This window comes from Oreochromis niloticus, linkage group LG3, assembly GCF_001858045.2.
Source record: "Oreochromis niloticus isolate F11D_XX linkage group LG3, O_niloticus_UMD_NMBU, whole genome shotgun sequence".
Lineage (NCBI taxonomy): Eukaryota > Metazoa > Chordata > Actinopteri > Cichliformes > Cichlidae > Oreochromis > Oreochromis niloticus.
Genome location: NC_031967.2, coordinates 59243957 through 59265540, shown reverse-complemented (window position 1 = coordinate 59265540; position 21584 = coordinate 59243957). Strand labels below are relative to the sequence as shown.

Here is a 21584-nt window from a genome sequence, read left to right as displayed (position 1 = left end):
GCGGTCATGGAGTCTCCATCCAGCTGGATCACTGTCACAGATGAGGCTTTTGTTTCTATTCATAGTTTAGGTCCAAAGTAATTCAAACTGATCACAAAGATCCCCTTTTCTCTTTAATTCCAGGTTCTTCCACCTCTCCTCCTGAATCAGCTTCCATTGCCTCCCTCTCCTCCTCATTTTCCTCTCCTCCTCTCTCTGTCATGGTGTCTGTTCCATCCATATTTGGGCTACTGCTGCTGGTTGTACTGGTTGTACAGGTGAGACGATGTGTCCAGAGGAAACCTGAAGGTGAGACACACATTCTGCCCTCACCTAACATGTAAAGGCACAGTTCACCTCAAAATCATATTTGGTTTTCTCTGCTTAAGGCTTGAAAGGTAACTGAAAGTTAGTTTCATTCTATTGAATTAGATCAGTGTGTTAGTCACACTGATCTAAGCAGAAGCAGCACTGCAAACCAAACGTATGTAGGTGTGATTATGGAGTGAATTGTTCCTTACATAGATACAAAAACACATGATGCAAAGGGAGTGTAGCACTTCTATCTTTGTGAGGACCGATTTGAGCCACAGACCTTCACATTACTACCTGAGGGTTAAGTTAAAGATAAACTACAGGCTCTATTTGTGCATCATTTTCTCCTCATGCATATGATAATAATTTTGTGATTTTTTTTAAATATACTTTTACATTTGGATAGTTAGATTAGTTAGTTTATGTTTCCTGTGTTGATTGCAATGATGTACTTTGATGTACTCAATGATGAGACTTTGTGGTCACAGAGTTTTGATGTGAGTAACTCTGCTGGCGTCCAGTTTCCTGTATTATGACTAAAAAAAGAAAAGCTTTTTTTTCCTTTTACCACAGCTTTCAGAAAGAAAGAGTTCTTTTTATTCCAGCTTTACTGACTAAAATGTTTCATTCATCTGCCATTATTCTTATAAATATTCATATTCCAGCTGTCAAACCAGCAGCAACAATAATGATTGTGTTATCAGAGGGAAATCTGTGATATTTGCAGACAGAGATCCTGCAGCAGCTGCCACCTCCTCATCAGTGAGAAGAACTTCAGCAGATGGTCGAGACGAGTCAAACAGGAGAAGACGTATGACAAGTTTCCTGTTAGAAACTCTTTAAAAGTCCTCTGCTCTTTCCACAAGAGGCACCATGACGTCCATGGCTGAGATTTTTAAACATGTGCTGATTTTTCATCAGGCCAACATTTATCATTTTAAATACTTTCTATACTTTGGTTTAATACTAAATATCATATGTTAGCATACTGTGTGAGTAATTATACTGCTGGATTACAAAGTTGCCTGCACAAAGTCCACTGCACATGCTCAGAACACTGAGAAAACCTCTGTGCTCACCTTTCTTGGTGCTCAGGCAGTTGTCCAAACACAAAAACAAAAAAATAAATAATATAAGTGGGAAAATTGACCTTATTTCTATTTAGAGATGACTTCTCAACTGTCATGCAGAACCCCAGTCTTCTTTATAATGGAGTTTATTTTTGTTGTAATACTGACAGAGGCATTTTCCCATTCTTTTTGATCAGCATGCTTGATTTGGAAGTAGCACTTTGAGGAGAGGAAATTTAGAACATTGCAGACCGAAGAGGGTGGATGGAGGATGGTTAATGAATCAGGAGGTGCAGAGGAAATGAAGGAGTGGAAATGCTGTTAGTCCAGATGACATACATGTGGAGATGTGTAGGAGCAGGGCTCTAGACTAACTTTTTGACATGGGCGCACCGGTACGCCTAACTTTAAAAATTTAGGCGTACCAGCACAAAAGTTAGGCGCCCTCAAATTTTTCAACCGCATCGCTTAACACCGCAGTTTTACATGTGCACTTTCTTTGGGGGGAAGTCCATACAGACAATATTCATTTCTAAATTATTAACTAACAAACTTGTGCTTAAAGTGCTTTGTCAATATTGTAGAAAATGTTAAACTTAATCATCATCTTGGCTCCTCTGACGACCTGTTTGCTGCTGCCTGCTGCTGAAAGGCAGTGGGGAGAGGTGGACACTTGGGCAGTGCATTTATTGCAGCATATAATGTGTTTTCTGGATACACTGCTGTTTTTTCAGCATTCAAAGATTGATGGCACCATGTCAGAGCTGGCTATGAACTTCAGACGGATCAGACCTTAACACAAAAGTTATCAATAGTTCTTTTCATCTTTTCTTATTACCCACAGCTACATCCACTTCTGTCAGGCCTAGGCTGCTCACTAGGGCTGGGTATCATCACTGATTTCTATAATCCATTCGATTCCGGTTCTCAAAGTCCTGATTCGATTCAATTTAGCCTCAGACAGTCAGAAATATTATAATTCTGATCATTTATCAGTACTGACACTTGTGAGACTTCATCAGAATTGTGAACATCACAGCAGATGCCTTTGTGTGAAAGTAACTGAGAATAAAACACAGAAAAACATGAAGGAGATTTTCCTGGTCTGGCGTTTTATAGCAGATAACCTTAAAAATATTCTGCAATATTCTGCAATTTTGCATAATTTTAAGAAGTTTAAATTTCTTCAGTATTGAACAGCAGAAATTAGGCTTTCTTGTCCGAGGTCATTTAAGTGAAAACAAAGAAAAGGAAAAGAAAAAGACAGCGGCCGACAGCGCTGTAAACAACGGTAGACTGGTGGGTAAAAAGCGAATGGATAATGCAGAAAACAGAGATTTGAGACGGGAAACTGTTCTTGAAGTACAGAGAGAGAGAGAGAGAGAGAGAGGGAGCTGTGCATGAAGTGTAATTTTTATCGTGGTGGAAGCAAAACAGCAAAAGTCAGAGGGAATTCATGACGACATTGATCAAATGTGAAGCGTAGCTTGCTGCTTCTTTTGCTGCTGGCTCGGTGAATTTTGGTTGGAGAGAGACAAAACCTGCAGCTCAGAATCAGCGCAAAAAAGACGGAAACACAGCGCGGACCCGACGCATCAGAATCGCTAAGCTCCGACAGCGTGTCCGTGTTCGGGCCGTGGGGTGAGAAAGCCGAGAAAGACAAAGCTGATTCTGATGCGTCGGGTCCACTCTGTGTTTACGTCTCTTCTTCTTCTTCTTCTTTGTTTTTAACGGCGGTTGGCAACCAACGTAAAAGGAGCATTACCGCCTCCTACTGTTCCGGAGTATGGATCAGACAGTGAGCTTACAATCTGTATCAAAAAACAAAAAACAAAAAACAAACAAACAACAAAAAAAAAAAAAAAAAAAAAAAAAACCCTCACACTCTTTCATACACACCTATAGCCTTCAAAAACCCCACCAAGTCCCTCACCTGTGCCCTACTACCCTCCAACACACTCTTCAGATTAAATTCCCCGATTCCCCGCTCCCTCAATCTATTCTGCAGAACTTTTCTCTCCACATCATAACCCTTGCACCGCAGTATTACATGCTCTACCGTCTCCTCCTCCTCCTGGCACACCCCACAAAGCCCCGTCTCATGTTCTCCTATCATCTGTAGTGTTTTATTTAACGCACAATGTCCCAGTCTAAGCCTGGTAATGACCACCTCTTCTCTCCTATCACCCCCATACAACCTACACCCTGCCACCTCCTTCTTAAAATGATACAAGTGCCTGCCCTTACTCCCAGAATCCCACCGTGTGTTTACGTCTTTGTGTGGAATCCGTTAATGAATCGATATCGCTTTATTCAAGCTACTCACCTCTCTCTTCCACCTGCACTTTCAACTGGACCACGGCCAATCAGAGAGGTCCCGCCCCTGACTATCTCTGATTGGTTTAGTCCACGATAGGGGCATAATGTGTGTCTGTTGTTGATCACACGGAGAGTTGCAGAGATTTTTTTTTGTTGTTGTTGTTACCCGAAAATATTTGGTCGCACCGGTGCAACCAAATATTTTTTTTTAGTCGCACCACTGAAAAATTTGGTCGCATTTGCGACCAAATTGGTCGCACTCTAGAGCCCTGAGGAGAGAGGGCAGTGGAGGTGATGATCAACAAGCAGCGGTACGGCTTCATACTGAGAAAGAGCTCCGCAGAGCTCCACTTTCTTGACACAGTGTTGATGGAGAAGACAGAGGAGGTTAGACAGAGCTGGACTGTGTTGTTGTGGCTCTAGAGAAAACATGTGATAGGGTGCCAAGAGAGGAACTGTGGTACTGCATGAGCAGGTCAATATTGGCAGATAGGTATGTGAGGGTGGAGCAGGACATGTATGAGATCTGCTCTGAGCCCCTTCTTGTTTGTGATGTCACGGACAGGCTGAGGTCAGGGAGGCTTTTCTGTGGATCGTGATGTTTCCAAACAGCATTGTGATTTATAGTGGTGTTGGGAGACAGTGGCATGAACAAAAAGACATGAGGTAGAACTGAAGCTGTTCATTGATGATGTTAACAGCAATATGATCACTTTAACTGCAGAAGTTGTTTAAAAAAAACTCTTAAAGTTTGTCCATTTGACTCTCACAGTGAACAGAAGCTTTTATGTTTTCTGTGTACCACATGAGCACAGGTCAGCTATATGGTGATGCTGTGCCAGTCAAGCAAAAACATTTATTTTAAATCATTTAAAAAAGGGTTTCCTTTACAAGAGGTGTAAACAGCTGCATCATTTTAACACATGAGCAGCTCTGTGGTCATTAAGTTTCCTGTTTTGAGAGCTAAACTGATCAGAGGTGTTGAAGTCGCTTCAGGTTAAACAGAGGATGTGTTGTGAAGAATGTGCCTCAGGTTTGCAACTCTAGTCCATCTTTATCTCACCCTAACACAAAAAGTACTGTATCTCTCACATGACTTTGTCTTGTTTTGCAGCTGCAGTGCAGAGAACAGCTGACATCACTTATGGAGACATCACCATCAGGACAAACAGCAGACACAGAGGTACAGCTGCTCCTCTTCAAAGGTCCAACCCTAAATCAAATGTTAAAAAGCTTAAATCTCAGCCTGCAGCAGCAGACACTGGGAAAACCACAACGAAAACATTACAGTGCTTTGGTCCTTCTGCAGTGTAGAGAGACTAATGTGGTCATATGAAGGTGTTATCAGCTCCACAAGGAAGAGAAGTGTTAACCTGCTCCTGCTCACATCAGCCAGTGAATATCTCTGCTGTGATAAACAGAGCTGATGCAGGTCTTTTTTCATGTTTATCTAAACTTTCTCTAATCTGTGTGTTTGTGTTCAGATCTTCCACCAGAGCCAGCAGTCATCTACTCCTCACTGAAGCTGACCCTCACACCTACACCACAGTGTGACCAGTCTGACCAGTGACGTCCAGCTGGCTTCCAAACACATCCCTGCACTCCTCTCTATAATATATATTATTTATTCAATCATATTCTCTGTGTGTTTACAGTTGTACAGCTGCACTGGAACAGTTTGAATGTAGAGCTCAGGATGAAGTCAGAGAATGTTGCATATAATTAATTTTTTACTTGATGCATAAAGTTAAAAGATTAAAACTAATAAAACAAGTTTTAAAAAGAGACTTTTCCATTTGATTACATTTTGTATGATGGATTATGCAGAAAAAGTAGAATTGGGCTGAAAGATCTATTTTGTTATCACCTATTCAGGTTGTAAATCATGTTTTTAAAAAGTAACTAAGTAATTAATTACTTTTGAAAATAAGTAATCAGTAAAGTAACGGGATTACTTTTGGGGGAAGTAATCAGTAATTAGTTACTGATTACTTTTTTCAAGTAACTTGACCAACACTGCTCCTCTCTATATTATATATTATTTATTCAATCATATTCTCTGTGTGTTTACAGTTGTACAGCTGCACTGGAACAGTTTGAACGTAGAGCTCAGGATGAAGTGGAACGTTTGTTTGTCTTTAATAAAACATTTTAAAGGTAACCAGTTTGGCGTCACACAGGAAATTCCTTCTAGATGCAGATCCGATCACTCTGCAGCCATCATGAAATGCTGCATTGGTAAATATTTATGAAGCATTATCTGCACTGTCTTTTATTTGAATGGTCACCAGGACATAAACACTGCATGTACAGGATCAGCAGTCAAATTTGACATCAAGCATTTTTTAACGTTTGCTGACTTTGCTCCAAAATAAGGTTTTAAAAACCCTTTTTCACATGTGGGATTCAACCTCTACAACCATCTTTACTGTTGCTGTCTGTCATAGATTTGAATTCAGGATTTTCTGAGTGCCACATGTCTCTCTTAGACTGACCCCCTCCTGCCAGTTAATATTATAGCAGCTAATCAGACCTGTGATGCAGCGGTGTTACAGTCACTTCAGGTTAAAGAGAGGATGAGCTGTGGCCACAAGGTTCTGATCTATAAAGTCCAACATTTCATCCTAAAACAAAAGTTTTGTATCAGTCACATGACTTTGTATGACTGAGAATCATCCAGCTGCAGGTTGTTCTTCAGTGCACAGAACAGTTAATAACTGCACAGATCTCCATCAGGACAAACTGCAGACACAGAGGTACAGCTGCTCCCTTTTCACACTTACTGTAAAACAGCACACAGGTGGACTACATCTTATGCTGAGGGTATAATCTGAAAGAGATTGCAAGGTGGTGTCAGGGAGAAGGTAGCTAGGCAACATGAGATGGTAGTGTGTGTGATGACTTTGGACAACAACAGGACAGAGCGAGCGAAAGCAAAGAGTAGAATTAAATGGCGGAAGCTGAAGTCTGCAGTTTGATTAAATTCGGTGTAAAATTTTGTGAAGTATTTGTGATTAATAAAAAAAAACCCAATGCAGAGTTTTGAAGGGAACCACCACTGAATTTAATGAATTTATTATTTTTACTGTCACAGACACAGAACGGTTGTTACAGTTATAAAAACGTTAAGTGAAAATTTACCCTTGATTTATTTGTTCTATTAAGATCATGTAATTTAAAATGTAACATAAAATTGAGTAAAACCTATCAAATTGTTTCTCATTTATGTATCATTCATGTATCAAATAAACAATTGCTGTTTATGATTACAACCAAGGGTGGCACCGTCACCACAGTCTACAGGGAGAAGGTCCAGAGTCTGAATCCAGTTTGGGACTGTTCTGTGTGGACTTTGCATGTTCATGTTTCTGTGTGGCTTCTCTCCAGGTACTTCTGAATGGTTATTTTTCTCTGTATGTTTGCCCTGTGACAGTCTGGGAAGCAGGAAAAGCTGTGATGAGAAGTAAAATAATTTCTTTCTCATCATATACAAAGAAAAAAGAAAACAAAAATATTGAGGGATTATAAAAAAATCAAACCATCAAATCCTTAGAAGAAGCTTACGTGTCCCACCAAGAACAGGAAATACTGAACAAAATACGCAAAAAAGAGTCAAAGAGTCTTCCTCCCTCCATGGTTCATATATTCTAGCTATGGCCACGCCTCTTTCAGATGTTGAAAGATACAGCATTACAGCTCCTCCTGGAGCCTCCTTTCTCATCACGACTGATTACAACAATGCATTTTAAGAATCAAGACATTCTTCAGCATTAATGACTCAGAGGGGTTTGTGGTGAGGCACAAAATAGCAAATGCAGGAAGTAGAAACACAAAAGGAACTTTTCCTGCAGAACAAGGAAAATTAAAAAATTATCTCATGTCCATGTTTCATCACAACTTTAGTGACAAACTACAGCCAACAGGTGGCAGCGCATGTCCTTTCTCCTCAGGTAGGGTTGGATTGTTGAAAAGCATGAACAATTAATTCTTAAAAAGCTCTGAGCGCTGCCAGTGTCTGAGAATGGTACCAATGGCTGACTGTGATTTCCATTATTTCATGAAGTATGACACATAAGTTCAAACAGTCCTGCTGCTGTTGCTTCCATCCTAATTACAGATGTTAACTGTTTTACTCCATGCTGGTTCTGGAGGGAGTTTCATTTTTCTAAAGATCACCAAAGCAGCACAGAAAAAAAGTGACAAAGCATGTCCTCTGCTGACTCCATCCTCCTTCCCTCCATCCTCTGTGTGTCCTCCTGTCTGACCTGCAGGTGAGAAACAGGTGTGAGGTGTCAGCTGTCAGGTAGGTGATGAGTGAAGAACAGAACAGAATCCATTTCCTCTTCAAACTGCTGTCAGACATTATCTACTGCACTCTGATCACATCACTCAGACCAGCTGCTTTCTACAAAGTCTCATCAACAACATCTTTAGAAACAAACATCAACAACCAGGAAGCAGCTTCACCTCTGATCACACACACACTCAACTCTACTCACTCACCTGGAGGATCAACACTCAGGTGGATGATGCTGATTAGCCTCATCAATTCTCCCGATTTCTGGGCGACATGACACTTGTATGTTGCAGCATCATCAATTGTCACATCCTTCAGAATCAGAGACACGTAATTAATGATTTTTTTCTGGCATTTTTATTTATGTTCTTACACTGGATCATCCCCACCTAAAAGTACTTGGTGGTTAATGGGTAGGGTATATTAGTCTTCATAATCACTAGCAAAAACAATGACGAATTATACATGCATGTGGGGGCCTGTATTGAACTAACCACTAACCTCCTACACCCCCACTCAAACTCCTTTTTCCTCAGTATCACAGCCACACCTCCACTATCACTTGACACTTTATGGGTTGTTTCATTTTGCTCATATTTTAAAGTTCAGGGGAAGAACACAGAAATTCAGAGTGTTATTAAACTCATGCAACTGTTGCAATAAATGAAGCATGTAACAATGAAACAAAGGCTCAACAACTATGAGGTGGGTTTTTTTTTGGGGGGGGGGGGAATCCTTACAGACATGTTGTACCAGTACAAAACACAATATCTCACACATTCTCTTATAATATCTTATAATCTGTCCACTTTAACGTAACACTAGGTAACACTGTGTAATGTGGAGATCCCTGTTTGAGCCGGCCCAGTCTTATCTGGCGGCAGCCCAATCAGATGTTTTGCCTTTGCCCTGATACTTTCTGTACAAGTAAGGAAGTGTTAATCTGCAAGGTTCAGCAAAGGCTTATTTGTTTACTTGTCCTGCTCATTAGCTGTCCTCGTGGGTTCTGATGAAACAAAACAGCAACCGTGTGGGCAGTCAGCTGTTTTTATTTTGCAAGCAAAGTTCACATGAATCAAATGAGCTGCAGAGTTCCCACTTTTGCTTTGACTTTGTAATGACAAAAATAAACAAAAGAAAATAAAAAACGAAACACACACACAAATAAATATATAATAAAATTGTTAGAAAGAAAAACAACTTGTATTAAAAAAGTACAGATGATAACAGACATTTATGGATGTTTTTTTGTTGTTGTTTTACAAAATACAGTCAGCAGTCCAACAGGATATCTAGTGTTTTAAAAGTTTGCTAAGTGCTGCAAAATTTACAAAGCTTGTTTCTTCCTTCATCTACCACCATCTTTATCGTCTCTAAAGTCTCCCATAGATTTGAATTCAGTATTTTCTGAGTGTCACATTGCTATGCACTTACTATTGTGTGATCAAAAAGTTCTGAGAAAGATGTCAGAAACATTGCCTAAACATTTAGTCTATTTCACTTTCACAATTATGTTCTCAAGCACCTCTGGACTTTTTTTCAGAGCATCTACTTCTTTTAGAGCTTTCCCTGTAAGCCCCTATCAGACTGCTTACACTGAGCACTCTGCAATCTCACCTTGGACCTCAAAGTTCTGGAGAGAGAAAACACCATCTGCTCTTTCAAACTGCCCTGAATTTCATATGGAGAATTGGTGGACAGTGAAATTCGATTACATTACCGTAAACATGCTCAGTGAACAAAAATAAATAAATAAATGAATACAACAACGCTATAGAGTGATGAACAGTTTTTAAATCACATAATTATGTCAAGGTAAGTGCAAAAAACCCAAACAAGATATCAACCACTTTCAAATCTTACAACCTAATGTAGTGAAGGGAATGATTGTTTTTTATTACTAATCCACATTTAGAGATAAGTCCTTCCCACTCTTTGCAAATGATGATATTTCTCTTAATCCAATCCAGGAAATAGACAGGACACTTCCAGGTGATTGGCTCGAGCTGGATCAAAAGCATAAATACATAAACAGATACACAAATAGAAATAAAACTATAGAGCTAAAGAGGTTAATAAAGAGTCAATTTCTTTGTCAAGTTTATTTTGCCATTCCCCCATTTTATGCTTATACACCTGCCCATATTTTGTTTACATTTTTGATATAGCTTATGTTAACAGTTTCAAATCTTAATACTGATTCTGTGGTTACTTTGAAAAGACTTCCACTCATGAGTCTCATGAACCTTACATATGTACTGGTTCCAGTTTCTGTTTTTCACCTTAGAAGGAGTGTCAGTTATATCCTTTGTTTTTCTGAATATCTGCTGGCAATGACCTGGATGTCAGACCAATAACTAATGATTATACCTGCAGCCACTTGGTTAATAACTTTTAGAAAGCATCGCTCATCTATCATGTTTTGCTGTTTCACGGCATTTTAGCCACTAACAGAAGCAGAAAAACATCATTCAGCAGCGTTAGAGCTCACTGACCACAGAGAGTGTGTTGCTTTCGTTTATTTCTGTTTGTCTTAGGCAACAGACACATTTATTAGCTCTATCAAATAAAATAAACTTAAAAAAACACATTTAATCTATGAAATATTAGAAAGTAAACTTAATAGAGTATTTTAAACTCGCTGCCAATGATGACTATTTTTGCTTTGTCCTAATTTAAGCAAGCTACAGTCGTTCCTGTTACAGGTCAAAAAGTGGAAATATGGGAACACTTCAGTCATTTTTAAAGGAAATTGTCATGTTACGGCTGTGTGCAGACAGGAATAGGACCCAAGGCGCAGACTCCGGAGACAGTCATGAACTCAAAACAGCTTTATTGCTGAACAAAGAATATCTACAAAACCTAAACTGAGAAGAAACTAACAAAACACACACAGGGAGCCACAGGGAGATACTGTATCATAACTCATATGCTGAGTATATTGTTACAGTAAAATAGTAGCTGAGCAAAGGCCTGAATGTATTCAGCTTCTTGTGGTATTTGAGTTTGCCTAGTTACAGGTGACAGCAGGATGTCCAGTCCATGGTGACCTCAAAGGCCTTAGATCATCACCATATTCGGAAAAGGATGCCAGAAAGAGGAACCTCTGTGTTTGCATTTAATTCTTAAAATACATGAATGTTCTGTACATGCAAATTATGTGCTTGTAAACGCAAGAAGGGGCGTTACAATACCCTGATGTTATAAAAGCAATCTAGAGTGTATTTTGGGCAGAGATGTACAGCTGTTTTGCAGTTTGCACCTCTCCACGCTGCGTGCATTAAAATCAATTGTTTGAACGACCTCTTCTGGACTATCATTGTTTTACTCTCATCCTCAATTTCGAACCCGTAAACACAGCATGAGGGACGACGCGACACTGACTCAAAGAAACACAGGGTTTAAGTACACAGAGGGAGCAATCAGGGAATGGGCAACAGGAGGGAAACACAGCTGGGGCAAATCAGGACTAACGAGACAAGGAGAGCAAAACCAGATACACTAACATGAGACATGGACTTTCAAAGTAAAACAGGAAACATAACACAGACTCACAGGCAGGCATTATAACAAAGGGAACAAAGACGTGGGACCAGGGCAGACACAGACACTGAGTGGACGTGGGGATACAGCAAACAGGGGAGACAGCAACTCAGAATCACAGACAGAAAACCAGAACACTAAAACTCTAACAGAACCCACCCAGAGAACCTAAACTAAGAATAATCCAAAAACCCAAAAAGCAAAACTAGAATATAATGAAATAACAAACTCAAAGAACCAAAACACAAACCACTGGGTCGATGACCCAGGGATCCTAACAGAAATATTTCTTAGCACTTTCTATTTCATTTTTCTTAAATGTGGTGATTCATCTGACCATCATACAAATAAATAAATAAAACCCTTGCATTAAAACCACCAGACAAACCCTTTTGTCTTTTAGATGTGATGTATTATGGAGTCAGTTGAATTTCTATGATGAAATTAGATGTTGTAAACAACTTCGACACATACAGTTAAAATAAATGAACAGAAAGCAAAATGACTGCAGGAACAGTTTTAATTTTAACTATTTTATACTATCAGAGAGTGCAGCAATTTGCACACAAACACACACACAGACACACACACACACACAACAGTGACAATAAACAAGGAAAAGTAAAAATGAAGTTAGTTCACTGTTATATGTAAAATGTACAATATGAATCTAAGAAAAACAGCTGCATGAAAGTGTAACAACAATATGTTTGGAATCTTATGTCATAAGATCTGTGACAGATGAAAAGAAAAGAAAATATATAAAAGTATAGTATATAAAAATATAGACTCACTCTCTCCCTCTCTCTCTCTCTCACACACACACACACACACACACACACACACACATATATATATATATATACATATACACACACATACTTCTGGATGGTTTGCTTGGCATCAAGAACTGTTTTCACTGAGATTGTGGTCCACCAACACCAGAAAACAAGGAATTTAAAAAAAAAAGAAAAAAAAACATACAGAAAGCAGCTGACTGGCTGCAACTGATCCAAAGTTAAACAGAATGCGCTTAAAGGCACAAAATAAAAATATAATGAAGTGGGAATCAGTTTTACATGTTAACAGTGATTCTATTGCTATTTATAACAATTCATATAAACAAAAAGTACCGCACAAAGGATCTGCTTTACATAAAGGTGGTGGTGGGGGGGACTGATGAACAACGTGATCGTCACTGTCCTGTTTACCTACTACAAGCTTGAACATGCTTACTTGGGTGAAGAGCAGCCCCCCACCTGCTCCCTGTTCTCAGAGCAACCTCATGCTCTGCACCAAACTGCTGACAGTAAATCACTAAAATACAAATCATTGGCACTTGCATCAATCACAAACCCCATTGAAACCCCACATGTGTGCGTGTAATACTTTAGGAGAAAATAAATCACGTGACCAATACAGCTGCACTGTGTGAGGTACAAAATTGAGAAGCGCAACTTTCGACTCATTTGCATTCGTGCTAAGGGGGAGATAATGTCTTTGGAGCTGTTTGTGTGGCTTGTGTATCATTTACTGTACGATAGAACACTTTTAAGAAAAACGAAATTCTCCAGTCAGGGATCATTTTGATCTCATAACACCAAACAAGTTTAATGTTGCTCCTTTCCTGTTTCCACTTTGACTCAGTTGTCAAATTAATTTCTGATTAAATTTTTTAATATTTAAAAATTAGTTGTTTTTTTAAAAAATAAATTAAAATTATTAATTTTATTTTAAGATAAAAGAGTCAGCTCCCCTCAACTACAAGTACACAGGCACTCCCTCTGTCACAAGCACTTATGTGTCCTAAACAAACTTTCACTGTATTTTCAGCTATTTTTTTCATTTTGTTTGGTTTTTATTTTTGTAAATTCTACATTTGACATGCTGTGTTATTCAATCATGTTAGTTTGTTATAATCAAATTAACTGGAATATATAAAATTCTCTTCGATTCAGTACTTTATGATGAGCTGGTTATGTAAACAGGACCATTCATCACTCATTTGGTGTCTAGATGTTGGAATGAATAATTCTAGTTCAGTGGCTCTCCTCACTCTTTATCTGATTATTTTAAATCCAGCAGATGTCGCTACTGAGCGACACACCAACACAGTGTTTATGCTGCAAAGGGAATGTACTACACCATGCTGCATCACCTACCCATCTAAAACGCAGCACTAGCATGAGTTCTAATGATGGATGTTAAAATCGGCTTCCTGGATGTGTCCTGAGGTTGTGATGTTACACTGCTGTGCACAACACCTTTGTTAATCAGCTTGCTCACAGGGTGTTTTAAGCCTTAGCTGTGATTAAAGGTTCAGGAAAGTGCAAAGCCGCACAACCTTTTTCAAATATTTACAACTTTATGGAACAGCAAAAGCCACAATCATTTAAGTAGAAACTGAGCAAAGTTTTCTCATCAGCTGGCAAAAATTTGTTTGCAAATGGACACTTGTGTAATTTATGTGTGAGTTTTCCTTTTGTGTTCTGCGGGGGATTACTATAATTAGAATTACAACACATATCATAACTACAAACGTAACTGACACACCAAATAAAACTAGAAGAGTCTTATTCATGTTTTTTCCATCCTCTTCTTCTCCACCCTTGATGTTTTCATCTGTGAAACAAGCAGGAAAGAAACACCTGTGAGAACTCTGCTGATTGTACTGACAATATTTCTTGTTTTAAATTTTAAAACATATCTAACAGTCAGTAGACATGATGTCACAGCTGCTGGCAGTGATCTGGATAATATGAAGCAATAACTAATGATTACTGATCAAGTGACTGCAGATACAATCACTGGAGAGCATCCATGTGATCATGTTTCACACCATTTTATGCCACTAACGGGAAGGGGAAGAAAAAACTTCAGTATTAGCTCACATTGAGTGCAAAGACTCTTACTTTTACTTTTATTCGCTTCCCAACTGCTGCATGTGTATCAAGTAAAACACCTTTCAAAATAAAAGAAGTGAAACCCTTCCATAAACAGCTGTGCTCTAAAAGCTGTAAGTTGAACCTCTACAAACCCACCTGAGTCTGTGACTTTGAGGTTGATGGAGTTCACAACCTCATGAACCACTCTTTCCTTCATCCTGGTTGTAATCTCACAGCTGTATGTTCCTGTATCGTTGATGTTGACGTTCCTCAGAATCACAGAAACATCTCCATCTTTCATCGATCGATCTTTCAGCGCCACTCGGCCTTTAAAGGATTCATGTTGGTAGTTTTCATACAAGCGATGGTTTTGGAAGAAGAACACATAACTCTCTGAGTTGAACTCAGGTTTGCTCCACTCTAACATGGTGATATTTAAACCTCTGGGACCCTGACAGTGGAGAGTGACATTTTGCCCAGACCTCACTTTGACCTCTGTGTGATCTAAACACAAAGAGAAAAGAAAAAGAAAGCAAATATTGATAATGTGCTATACTGTCCATCTTGGACATCTTGTATTTATTCATTTATTTATTCATTCATTCATTAAACAACATTTTAGCCCTTATGCCCTCTTCTGGTAGTTTTGTACTTTTATTCCAAACTTTAGTAAAATTTTTGAAATCCAGTGTCTTTTACTCTTACATGTTATCAATATATGAATTGATGTATTTTGCACCCTTTTGACACCTTTGAGGCCAAAAACGTACAAGCAAAAAATCAGCCATAAAATCCTCATGCAACAATAGTTTTCAGCTATTTTTGTTAAATAATAATTCACTTAACTTGAGGAAATATCAAAACGATCAAACATTAATTTTGAGCCTTAACATAAGAATTAATAATTGTTTATTATTAACCCCACAAAAACGGTATTGTTTTCCATGTAATGAATAGTATGGGGGTGGGGTATTGGTGGTTATTAGTGTTTTGGACACGCAAAAGATCAGCAACAAAACTGATTCGATTGAATTATTTTTATGTAGTGCCAGATTCTCTGTCTGTGTGTGAGTGAGCTCAAATAACTCGTTATAACCAAACATGAAGCAAAATGATCAGAAAACGTCACACAAGATTTACTAACAAACACACACACTTTGTGAATGTCTTTGTTATCTGGGAGGAGTGACGAGAGAGAAGAGTACAACATGTCCCTGCTGCGACGCCCCTGCAGAAACCAACGATTAACCTGTAAAGTTTCGCTTTCATTCTGTGCATACGAGTCTTACTTTCCCTGCAGAGTGCAAAGTGCAATTTTTCACCATGTTAGTGATGACTTTACCCACCAACAATTCATGACAAATATTTTAAAAAATACTTTCTAAACTCTAAGCTTACATTTTACTCCATCTGTGCTGTCAAAACAAATGCACCAGCTGCTGCACTGCTATGTACATTGTGCCTGCCAGTTTATCTTACCGCTAATAATATGAAACGTACCTTCTAATGCAGAAGTCACAAATAATGCAAAGGAGAGGAAAACCACAAAAAACGACATTTCTGCAAGAAAATAAACGACGATCGAGCTGGGCAAGCCGTTTGTTTTGGTGCTGGTAGAGGCGGGGTTGTTGTTTTTGAACAGGAACTCAGCCACGTAGCCCTAAGCGTGACATGTCAGTTATTATTTTTTTTTTTTTTAACTTGAACAATACTGCCGTTTTGCCTGTTCATCCCCCCTGAAGAGTTTAGAGTAAGTGTTTAGTGAAGGCTGGAATAATTGTAGGTCAAAATTAAGACCATCTTAAATCAAGCTACAAAGCCTGCTTTTAATAGTTATAATTAATAATTAGTTATTGGCAGCAATTAATTGTTAATGAAAATAGATGCGGCACTATTTTATGTCTACCTTCTCACTGCAGCTCTGTTAGTTCAACAAAATACCACAACCAGTATTATTAAGGACCATAGATTAAACACACTGACTCAGTGTAAGCTTGGTGAGCTTCATTTACTCGACGATCAGTGTATGGTTATTACATTTCAGGTGCAGAGATGTTTTTATGTAGAGACCTTATTCATAGAAACGTCACATATATGCTGTTCTTAACACATATCAGTAAATGGAAAACGGAGCTGCTTCTGCATGTGGGCAGATGTCTACCAGCTGTTTCTCAGCTTTAGTCATGAAGAATTTCATTTACGGAAACGACGTTTATATTCTGTTTCCGCAATATAAAAACAAGACGTTGCACGTGCGGTGCTACGCTGCTTTGCTCACAGAAAAGACGCCACTTGGCGCGTCATTTGAATCCTCTTCCAGTTAGCAGACATTATCAGAGAGTCATGCGAAAGGGCTCTATGAAGATTATAAACAATACAACGAAAAAGACCGTTCTCTTTTATATACTTCTTATATCAATTTATAACAAAATATCCACCACCTTTTTTTATTTTGCCGCTCGTTTTCAACACATACACACCCCTATCTATCTATCGCTCTCTCTCTCGCTCTCTCTCTCTCTCTCTCTTTTTTTTGGGTTCCAGGTAAAAGATGGAACATGGAAGACAACTATGTGGTTTCGGTCGCTGCTCCGAGCTCTGTGGCCAGGCCAGGCCAGCACCTCATTGCCCAAATAAGAAACTCTGCAGAGGAAAGAAAAAGACTGATCCCCGACGGGAACTTCTACGTTCCTCCAAAAGACTGCCTTTTTATCCCACTGTTTTGATCACCACAGAGATCTGAGATTTAAAGATCCGCCGGTTCTTTTACAGTTTTTCTCAGTCGCTTTGGTGCTTTTCTCACGTCACTAGTAACATTTGCACAGCAGTTTGTGTATTTCTCAAAACAATTAGTGCAAACTGCAAAACCTAGTGGATAACCTGCAAAAGCAGGTCACTTGCTCAAAATCAATAATCCATCCATCAAAAGCAAGTATTCATGTCAATGAAACTGCCAGTGTCATCAAAATGAGAAGTCTTGACACCATCTTTATGAACAAGATAATCAAATAGTTTTGTCATGTTTTCATTATGACAGTTTACAGTATTCTCTCAGTGTCTTCCAATGCAACAAAAAAAAAAAAGGTCACAGCACTATACACTTTTTGCACAGCCATTTACAGTAAAGTTAGACATTCCTGTAGTTATGGAAGTAAGTGAGTTCAAGACACTGAATACATATGTTTCACATTTTTACGGTGTAGGCTGTTTGTAATTCTACAAAATTGTGCAAAAGAAAAATACTCTACAGTCACGTATTTAGAATAAACATGAGAAACACCCTTTTGGTAGAGCTGTGCACAAATGTGAACAATATAACAGTACATATTGTAACTGAACATACGTAAATCATTCTGGCACATTCAGACGTTCCTGTCTGTCTGGCCACATGTTCTCATCTACGTCAACGGATATCATCCCTTGCAATGCAGTGAGGAAAGTATCTCCTGGAGTGGCGAATCCACCCTCTGCATGACTCTGTGATGTCGTCACATGCTGCATCCATGGCTGCTAACAGGGCCATTTGTGCATGTGAATGCCGGTCATAAGTCTTCCACCTCCAGGCAGACAAAAACCCTTCTATCAGATTAAGGAATGGGGAGTAGGGAGGGAGATATTCAACAGGCTTTCTGTCATGTGCTGCAAACCACTGTCTGACCAGATGTGAGTAGTGAAAAGTGACATTATCCCACACAACAACGTATTTGTTGAGTTGACCTCCACCCCTCTCATTCTCAGGGACTATGGCATGAGAGAAATTGTTCAATTTTGGGGACAGGAAAAAATAATGAAAAAAAGTATAAAATTTTCTTGACAGCATTTGAAAATTAATTCACCAATTTTGTATGTAATGACTCAAGCAATGAAATAAAGACTATTAGTTTTATTGGGAACGACTATTTAGCATCCAAAAGTACAGTTCATTTTGACTGACATGACATAAGCAAATGATAATGTTGTCGATGGCAGAGAATTGTATGAAAGCACCTGATACATGTCCAAGAGCATTTGCAATTTGTTCAGAGGAAGGAGAAATTGCTACTATGATGTGCACAAATGACTAAATGATGTAGAGGTTGCACTAATGTTTTTGAGAATTTTCATTTTGATCTGAGAAAAGCACCAAGGCGACTGAGAAAAACTGTAAATAAAGGAAAATCACTGCGTGACAAGCGGTCAGGAAGTGGCTGTAGCTCAGGTAGTAGAGCGGGTCACTTACTGTCAGTTCGATACCAGTCTGCATGCCAAATATCCTTGACATGCAAAACCCCAGTTTGCTTTCTGACACATGTCTATGAATGTCCCTCGTTGGGCTTACAATCATAGTGCAAGCAGTCGAGACTGCCGCATATATGCCCCTCTCGGAGGCTTTAAAAGTAGCAACCTGCAATTGAAAAACATAAAATAAGGACGTTTTGCGTGCTTTATATAACTCCAGTTCTCACGCCTGTAGAATGTGTGTTGTTTTTTACTGTGCGCATGCAGGGATTTAATTGCAAAGCTATTCTTGTGTAACGAAAATGAGCTGGAAAAAGAAAGGATATCGATTGATAACTGTCGCATCCCAGGCTGAATGGTGGTCTCCTTAACTGATGCATCACAGAAACTTTACTAAAGATGTGGTTCATTGGAACTTTTCGGTGAAAACAGAAATATATAAATATATAAATTACTGTGGTGGTCCACTAGAGGGCTTCACTTTCACCACAGAAGTGTGTTGCTGTGTTTTGGAGCAGTTGTGTGGTGATGAAGAATAAACCAGGAATGAGAATCGATAGCTCTGGTGTAGAAACTGTTTACCTCTACAGTACCACCATAAAATAAAAATATTAAAGTAACGCACAATTCTCATGCACACACATAAACTATAACATGCACATCACATTTACTCACATATCACAGGCTCTCATAGCTGTTATATATCTCCCACATAACACATCAAATGAGGCTGCAAGTCCTTTCACTGGAAAAGTACTGTTATGACACTACTAGAGTTCACCTGATTCACAATAGCTTACAATTTCACATAAACTCTGTTCAATAACATTCTGATTCCACATGACTTATTACATTAAAGGAAACATGAACAAACCTTGTGCCACTGTCACCCAGGTACACACAGTCAACGTACATTTCTTTCTGCTTACTTCTCACTTTTGCTGTGTCGTAAAACCCAAGTTAATACTGAGCCTTTTTCTTTTTGTGGGATTACAGAAAAAAAAATTAATACAATGAAATAAACACCCTACTGATATTTTCATTCTTTCAGTTTGTACTTGTCACTTTAATGCACCTCCCGATTCACATTTTAGATACTTTTTTTTTCTTCATTTTCCTAGAAGTGCTGCAGAGAAACCACAGAGCCCCCAAACTTTACTGAGAGGAAGGAGGAGGGTTCAAGGGCTGCAGTGGAACAAAAAGGTCTCAGATCTGTGTGACACGATGGGACAAACACCTCTTCTGTGGCTGCTCTGTAAGTACCACATGCTCTTTTGAAAATCTCAGTATGTAATATGTATATTTAAGGTATTCTGGTTGAGAGTGGCAGTGGGTTGGAGCCACAGGTAGTCACTTTTATTTAAGGCTTAAAACCTGTGTTAATAACAAAAGGAAAAATGGTGTAACAGTAAATGTGGTTACACAGTATAAAAGGAAGTACAAGTGGATGCCTCATGTGCTGTAATGCAGCTGTTTGTGTGTGTGTGTGTGTGTTTAAGATGAAATTTTAACAGCTTCACAGTTTCACGTCACTAAATGAGTTAAAAACTCAAATTTAGTGGTCGACGGTGCAGGTAAACTATGGCGGTGTTAAGCTACATCCTCACCTCCCCCTACAGAGCACATCCTGTTTATCAGTCTGACACTTTAGGTCACTGCCCCACAGGTCAAGTAGTGGATATTTAGCATTTAAACCAAAAACACATGAAAATCTATTGAGTCTTTATCTCTTGGGCTTTCCTTTCAGTCCTGATGTCGCTGCTCAGCTGGGCAACAAACCACGGTGAGGAAACGTTTTTTAAAATGACAAATAAAAGACCGTAAAACAGGCCTACAAGTGTAACTGAGTCCCAAGTACCAAGAAGTAGCACAACAATGGAGACAGATTAGGTTTACTGTGTCTGTGAGAAATTAAACGAGCCTATAAAATTGTGATGATTGTTTAAAAAAAAAAAGTCCTGATTCAATAACAATGGATTTTAAAAAATAAATGTGAAGGCATTAGTACCATAGTCTCTAAATATCCGTTTATTCTTTTAACATCAGTAGAAGGGGTTGTTAAATGTAAAGTGATATAATGTTAAAATAAGAGGATTTAGGAGTGGATGATAACCAGCATGTGCACTGTTTAACAAGGTTTTCTTGGTGCTGTAACACACAATCAGCATCAGCCAGCAGATGTTTATGTTACAGCTGGACCTTTAGGGCCATATGTGGTCATATATACGCAGAGACACATCATGCAAATTTTAGACAAAAAAGAAAAAGAGGGAAAAGCTAAATTTGCACTTTTCAGACTGAAGACGAACTGAGGAGCTGCAACATAACAAAATTTACCTACCAGCACCTCCAAAGCTTTACACGTGTTACACTCCTGGATCATCTTCTGCCTGCACCTTAAATACACCAACAAAGATTCTCTTGCTTTTCAACAAATGTATGTTTTCTTTGTGACAAAGTTATTCCTCATGTTTGGCTTTGTTGTAATAATTTCTCTCACAGCTCGTCTGACTGTGAGTCCCAGCAGCTCTCAATTCTTTTTTAGAGACTTTGTGTCTCTGAGCTGTGAGGAGGACGACAGCTCTGCTGGATGGACTCTGAGGAGAAACACAAGCAAAGAAACCAGGACTCAGTGTGGAGCTGGGTTTGGAGAATCAGCTGGTTCTTCCTGTACCTTCAACCACATCGTCTTAGTAGACAGTGGAGTTTACTGGTGTGAGTCCAGAGAGGGCCCCATCAGTAACATGGTTAACCTGACAGTCACTGGTAAGCTGAGTGTGTGGAGTTAGTGTTGATGAAGCTGTGTGTAAATGGATGAAATGCTGTAGTTTGTCTCTGTGTTGAGGTGGATCAGTGATCCTGCAGAGTCCTGTCCTCCCTGTGATGGAGGGAGATGACGTCACTCTGCTCTGTAAAACAAAGACCACTCCCTCCAACCTCCCAGCTGCTTTCTATAAA

The 21584-nt window shown here is 39.0% G+C and overlaps 3 protein-coding genes across 3 annotated transcripts in view; 2 read left to right on the top strand and 1 right to left on the bottom strand.

Annotated features, from left to right (window-relative positions):
* LOC102081261 (uncharacterized) overlaps nucleotides 1-5380 on the top strand; it is a 72274-nt gene extending 66894 nt beyond the window's left edge. The window contains exons 4-6 of the mRNA XM_025905736.1: nucleotides 1022-1105; nucleotides 4798-4866; nucleotides 5168-5380. Of these exons, the coding sequence (XP_025761521.1) occupies nucleotides 1022-1105; nucleotides 4798-4866; nucleotides 5168-5253 (239 nt within the window). The 3' untranslated portion in view covers nucleotides 5254-5380. The remainder of the gene's footprint in view (nucleotides 1-1021; nucleotides 1106-4797; nucleotides 4867-5167) is intronic.
* Nucleotides 5381-14356: 8976 nt separating this feature from the next.
* LOC102082001 (V-set domain containing T-cell activation inhibitor 1) lies at nucleotides 14357-16053 on the bottom strand. The gene is made up of 3 exons (XM_005464701.4): nucleotides 15909-16053; nucleotides 14551-14912; nucleotides 14357-14374 (listed from the first exon to the last, which is right to left on the bottom strand). The coding sequence occupies exons 1-3, from the start codon at nucleotides 15964-15966 to the stop codon at nucleotides 14357-14359; spliced, it is 438 nt and encodes a 145-aa protein (XP_005464758.1). The 5' UTR covers nucleotides 15967-16053.
* A 3799-nt stretch (nucleotides 16054-19852) lies between these two features.
* Nucleotides 19853-21584, top strand: part of LOC109201317 (low affinity immunoglobulin gamma Fc region receptor II) — an 88573-nt gene continuing 86841 nt past the window's right edge. The window contains exons 1-3 of the mRNA XM_025905732.1: nucleotides 19853-19881; nucleotides 20374-20409; nucleotides 21129-21270. Of these exons, the coding sequence (XP_025761517.1) occupies nucleotides 20379-20409; nucleotides 21129-21270 (173 nt within the window). The 5' untranslated portion in view covers nucleotides 19853-19881; nucleotides 20374-20378. The remainder of the gene's footprint in view (nucleotides 19882-20373; nucleotides 20410-21128; nucleotides 21271-21584) is intronic.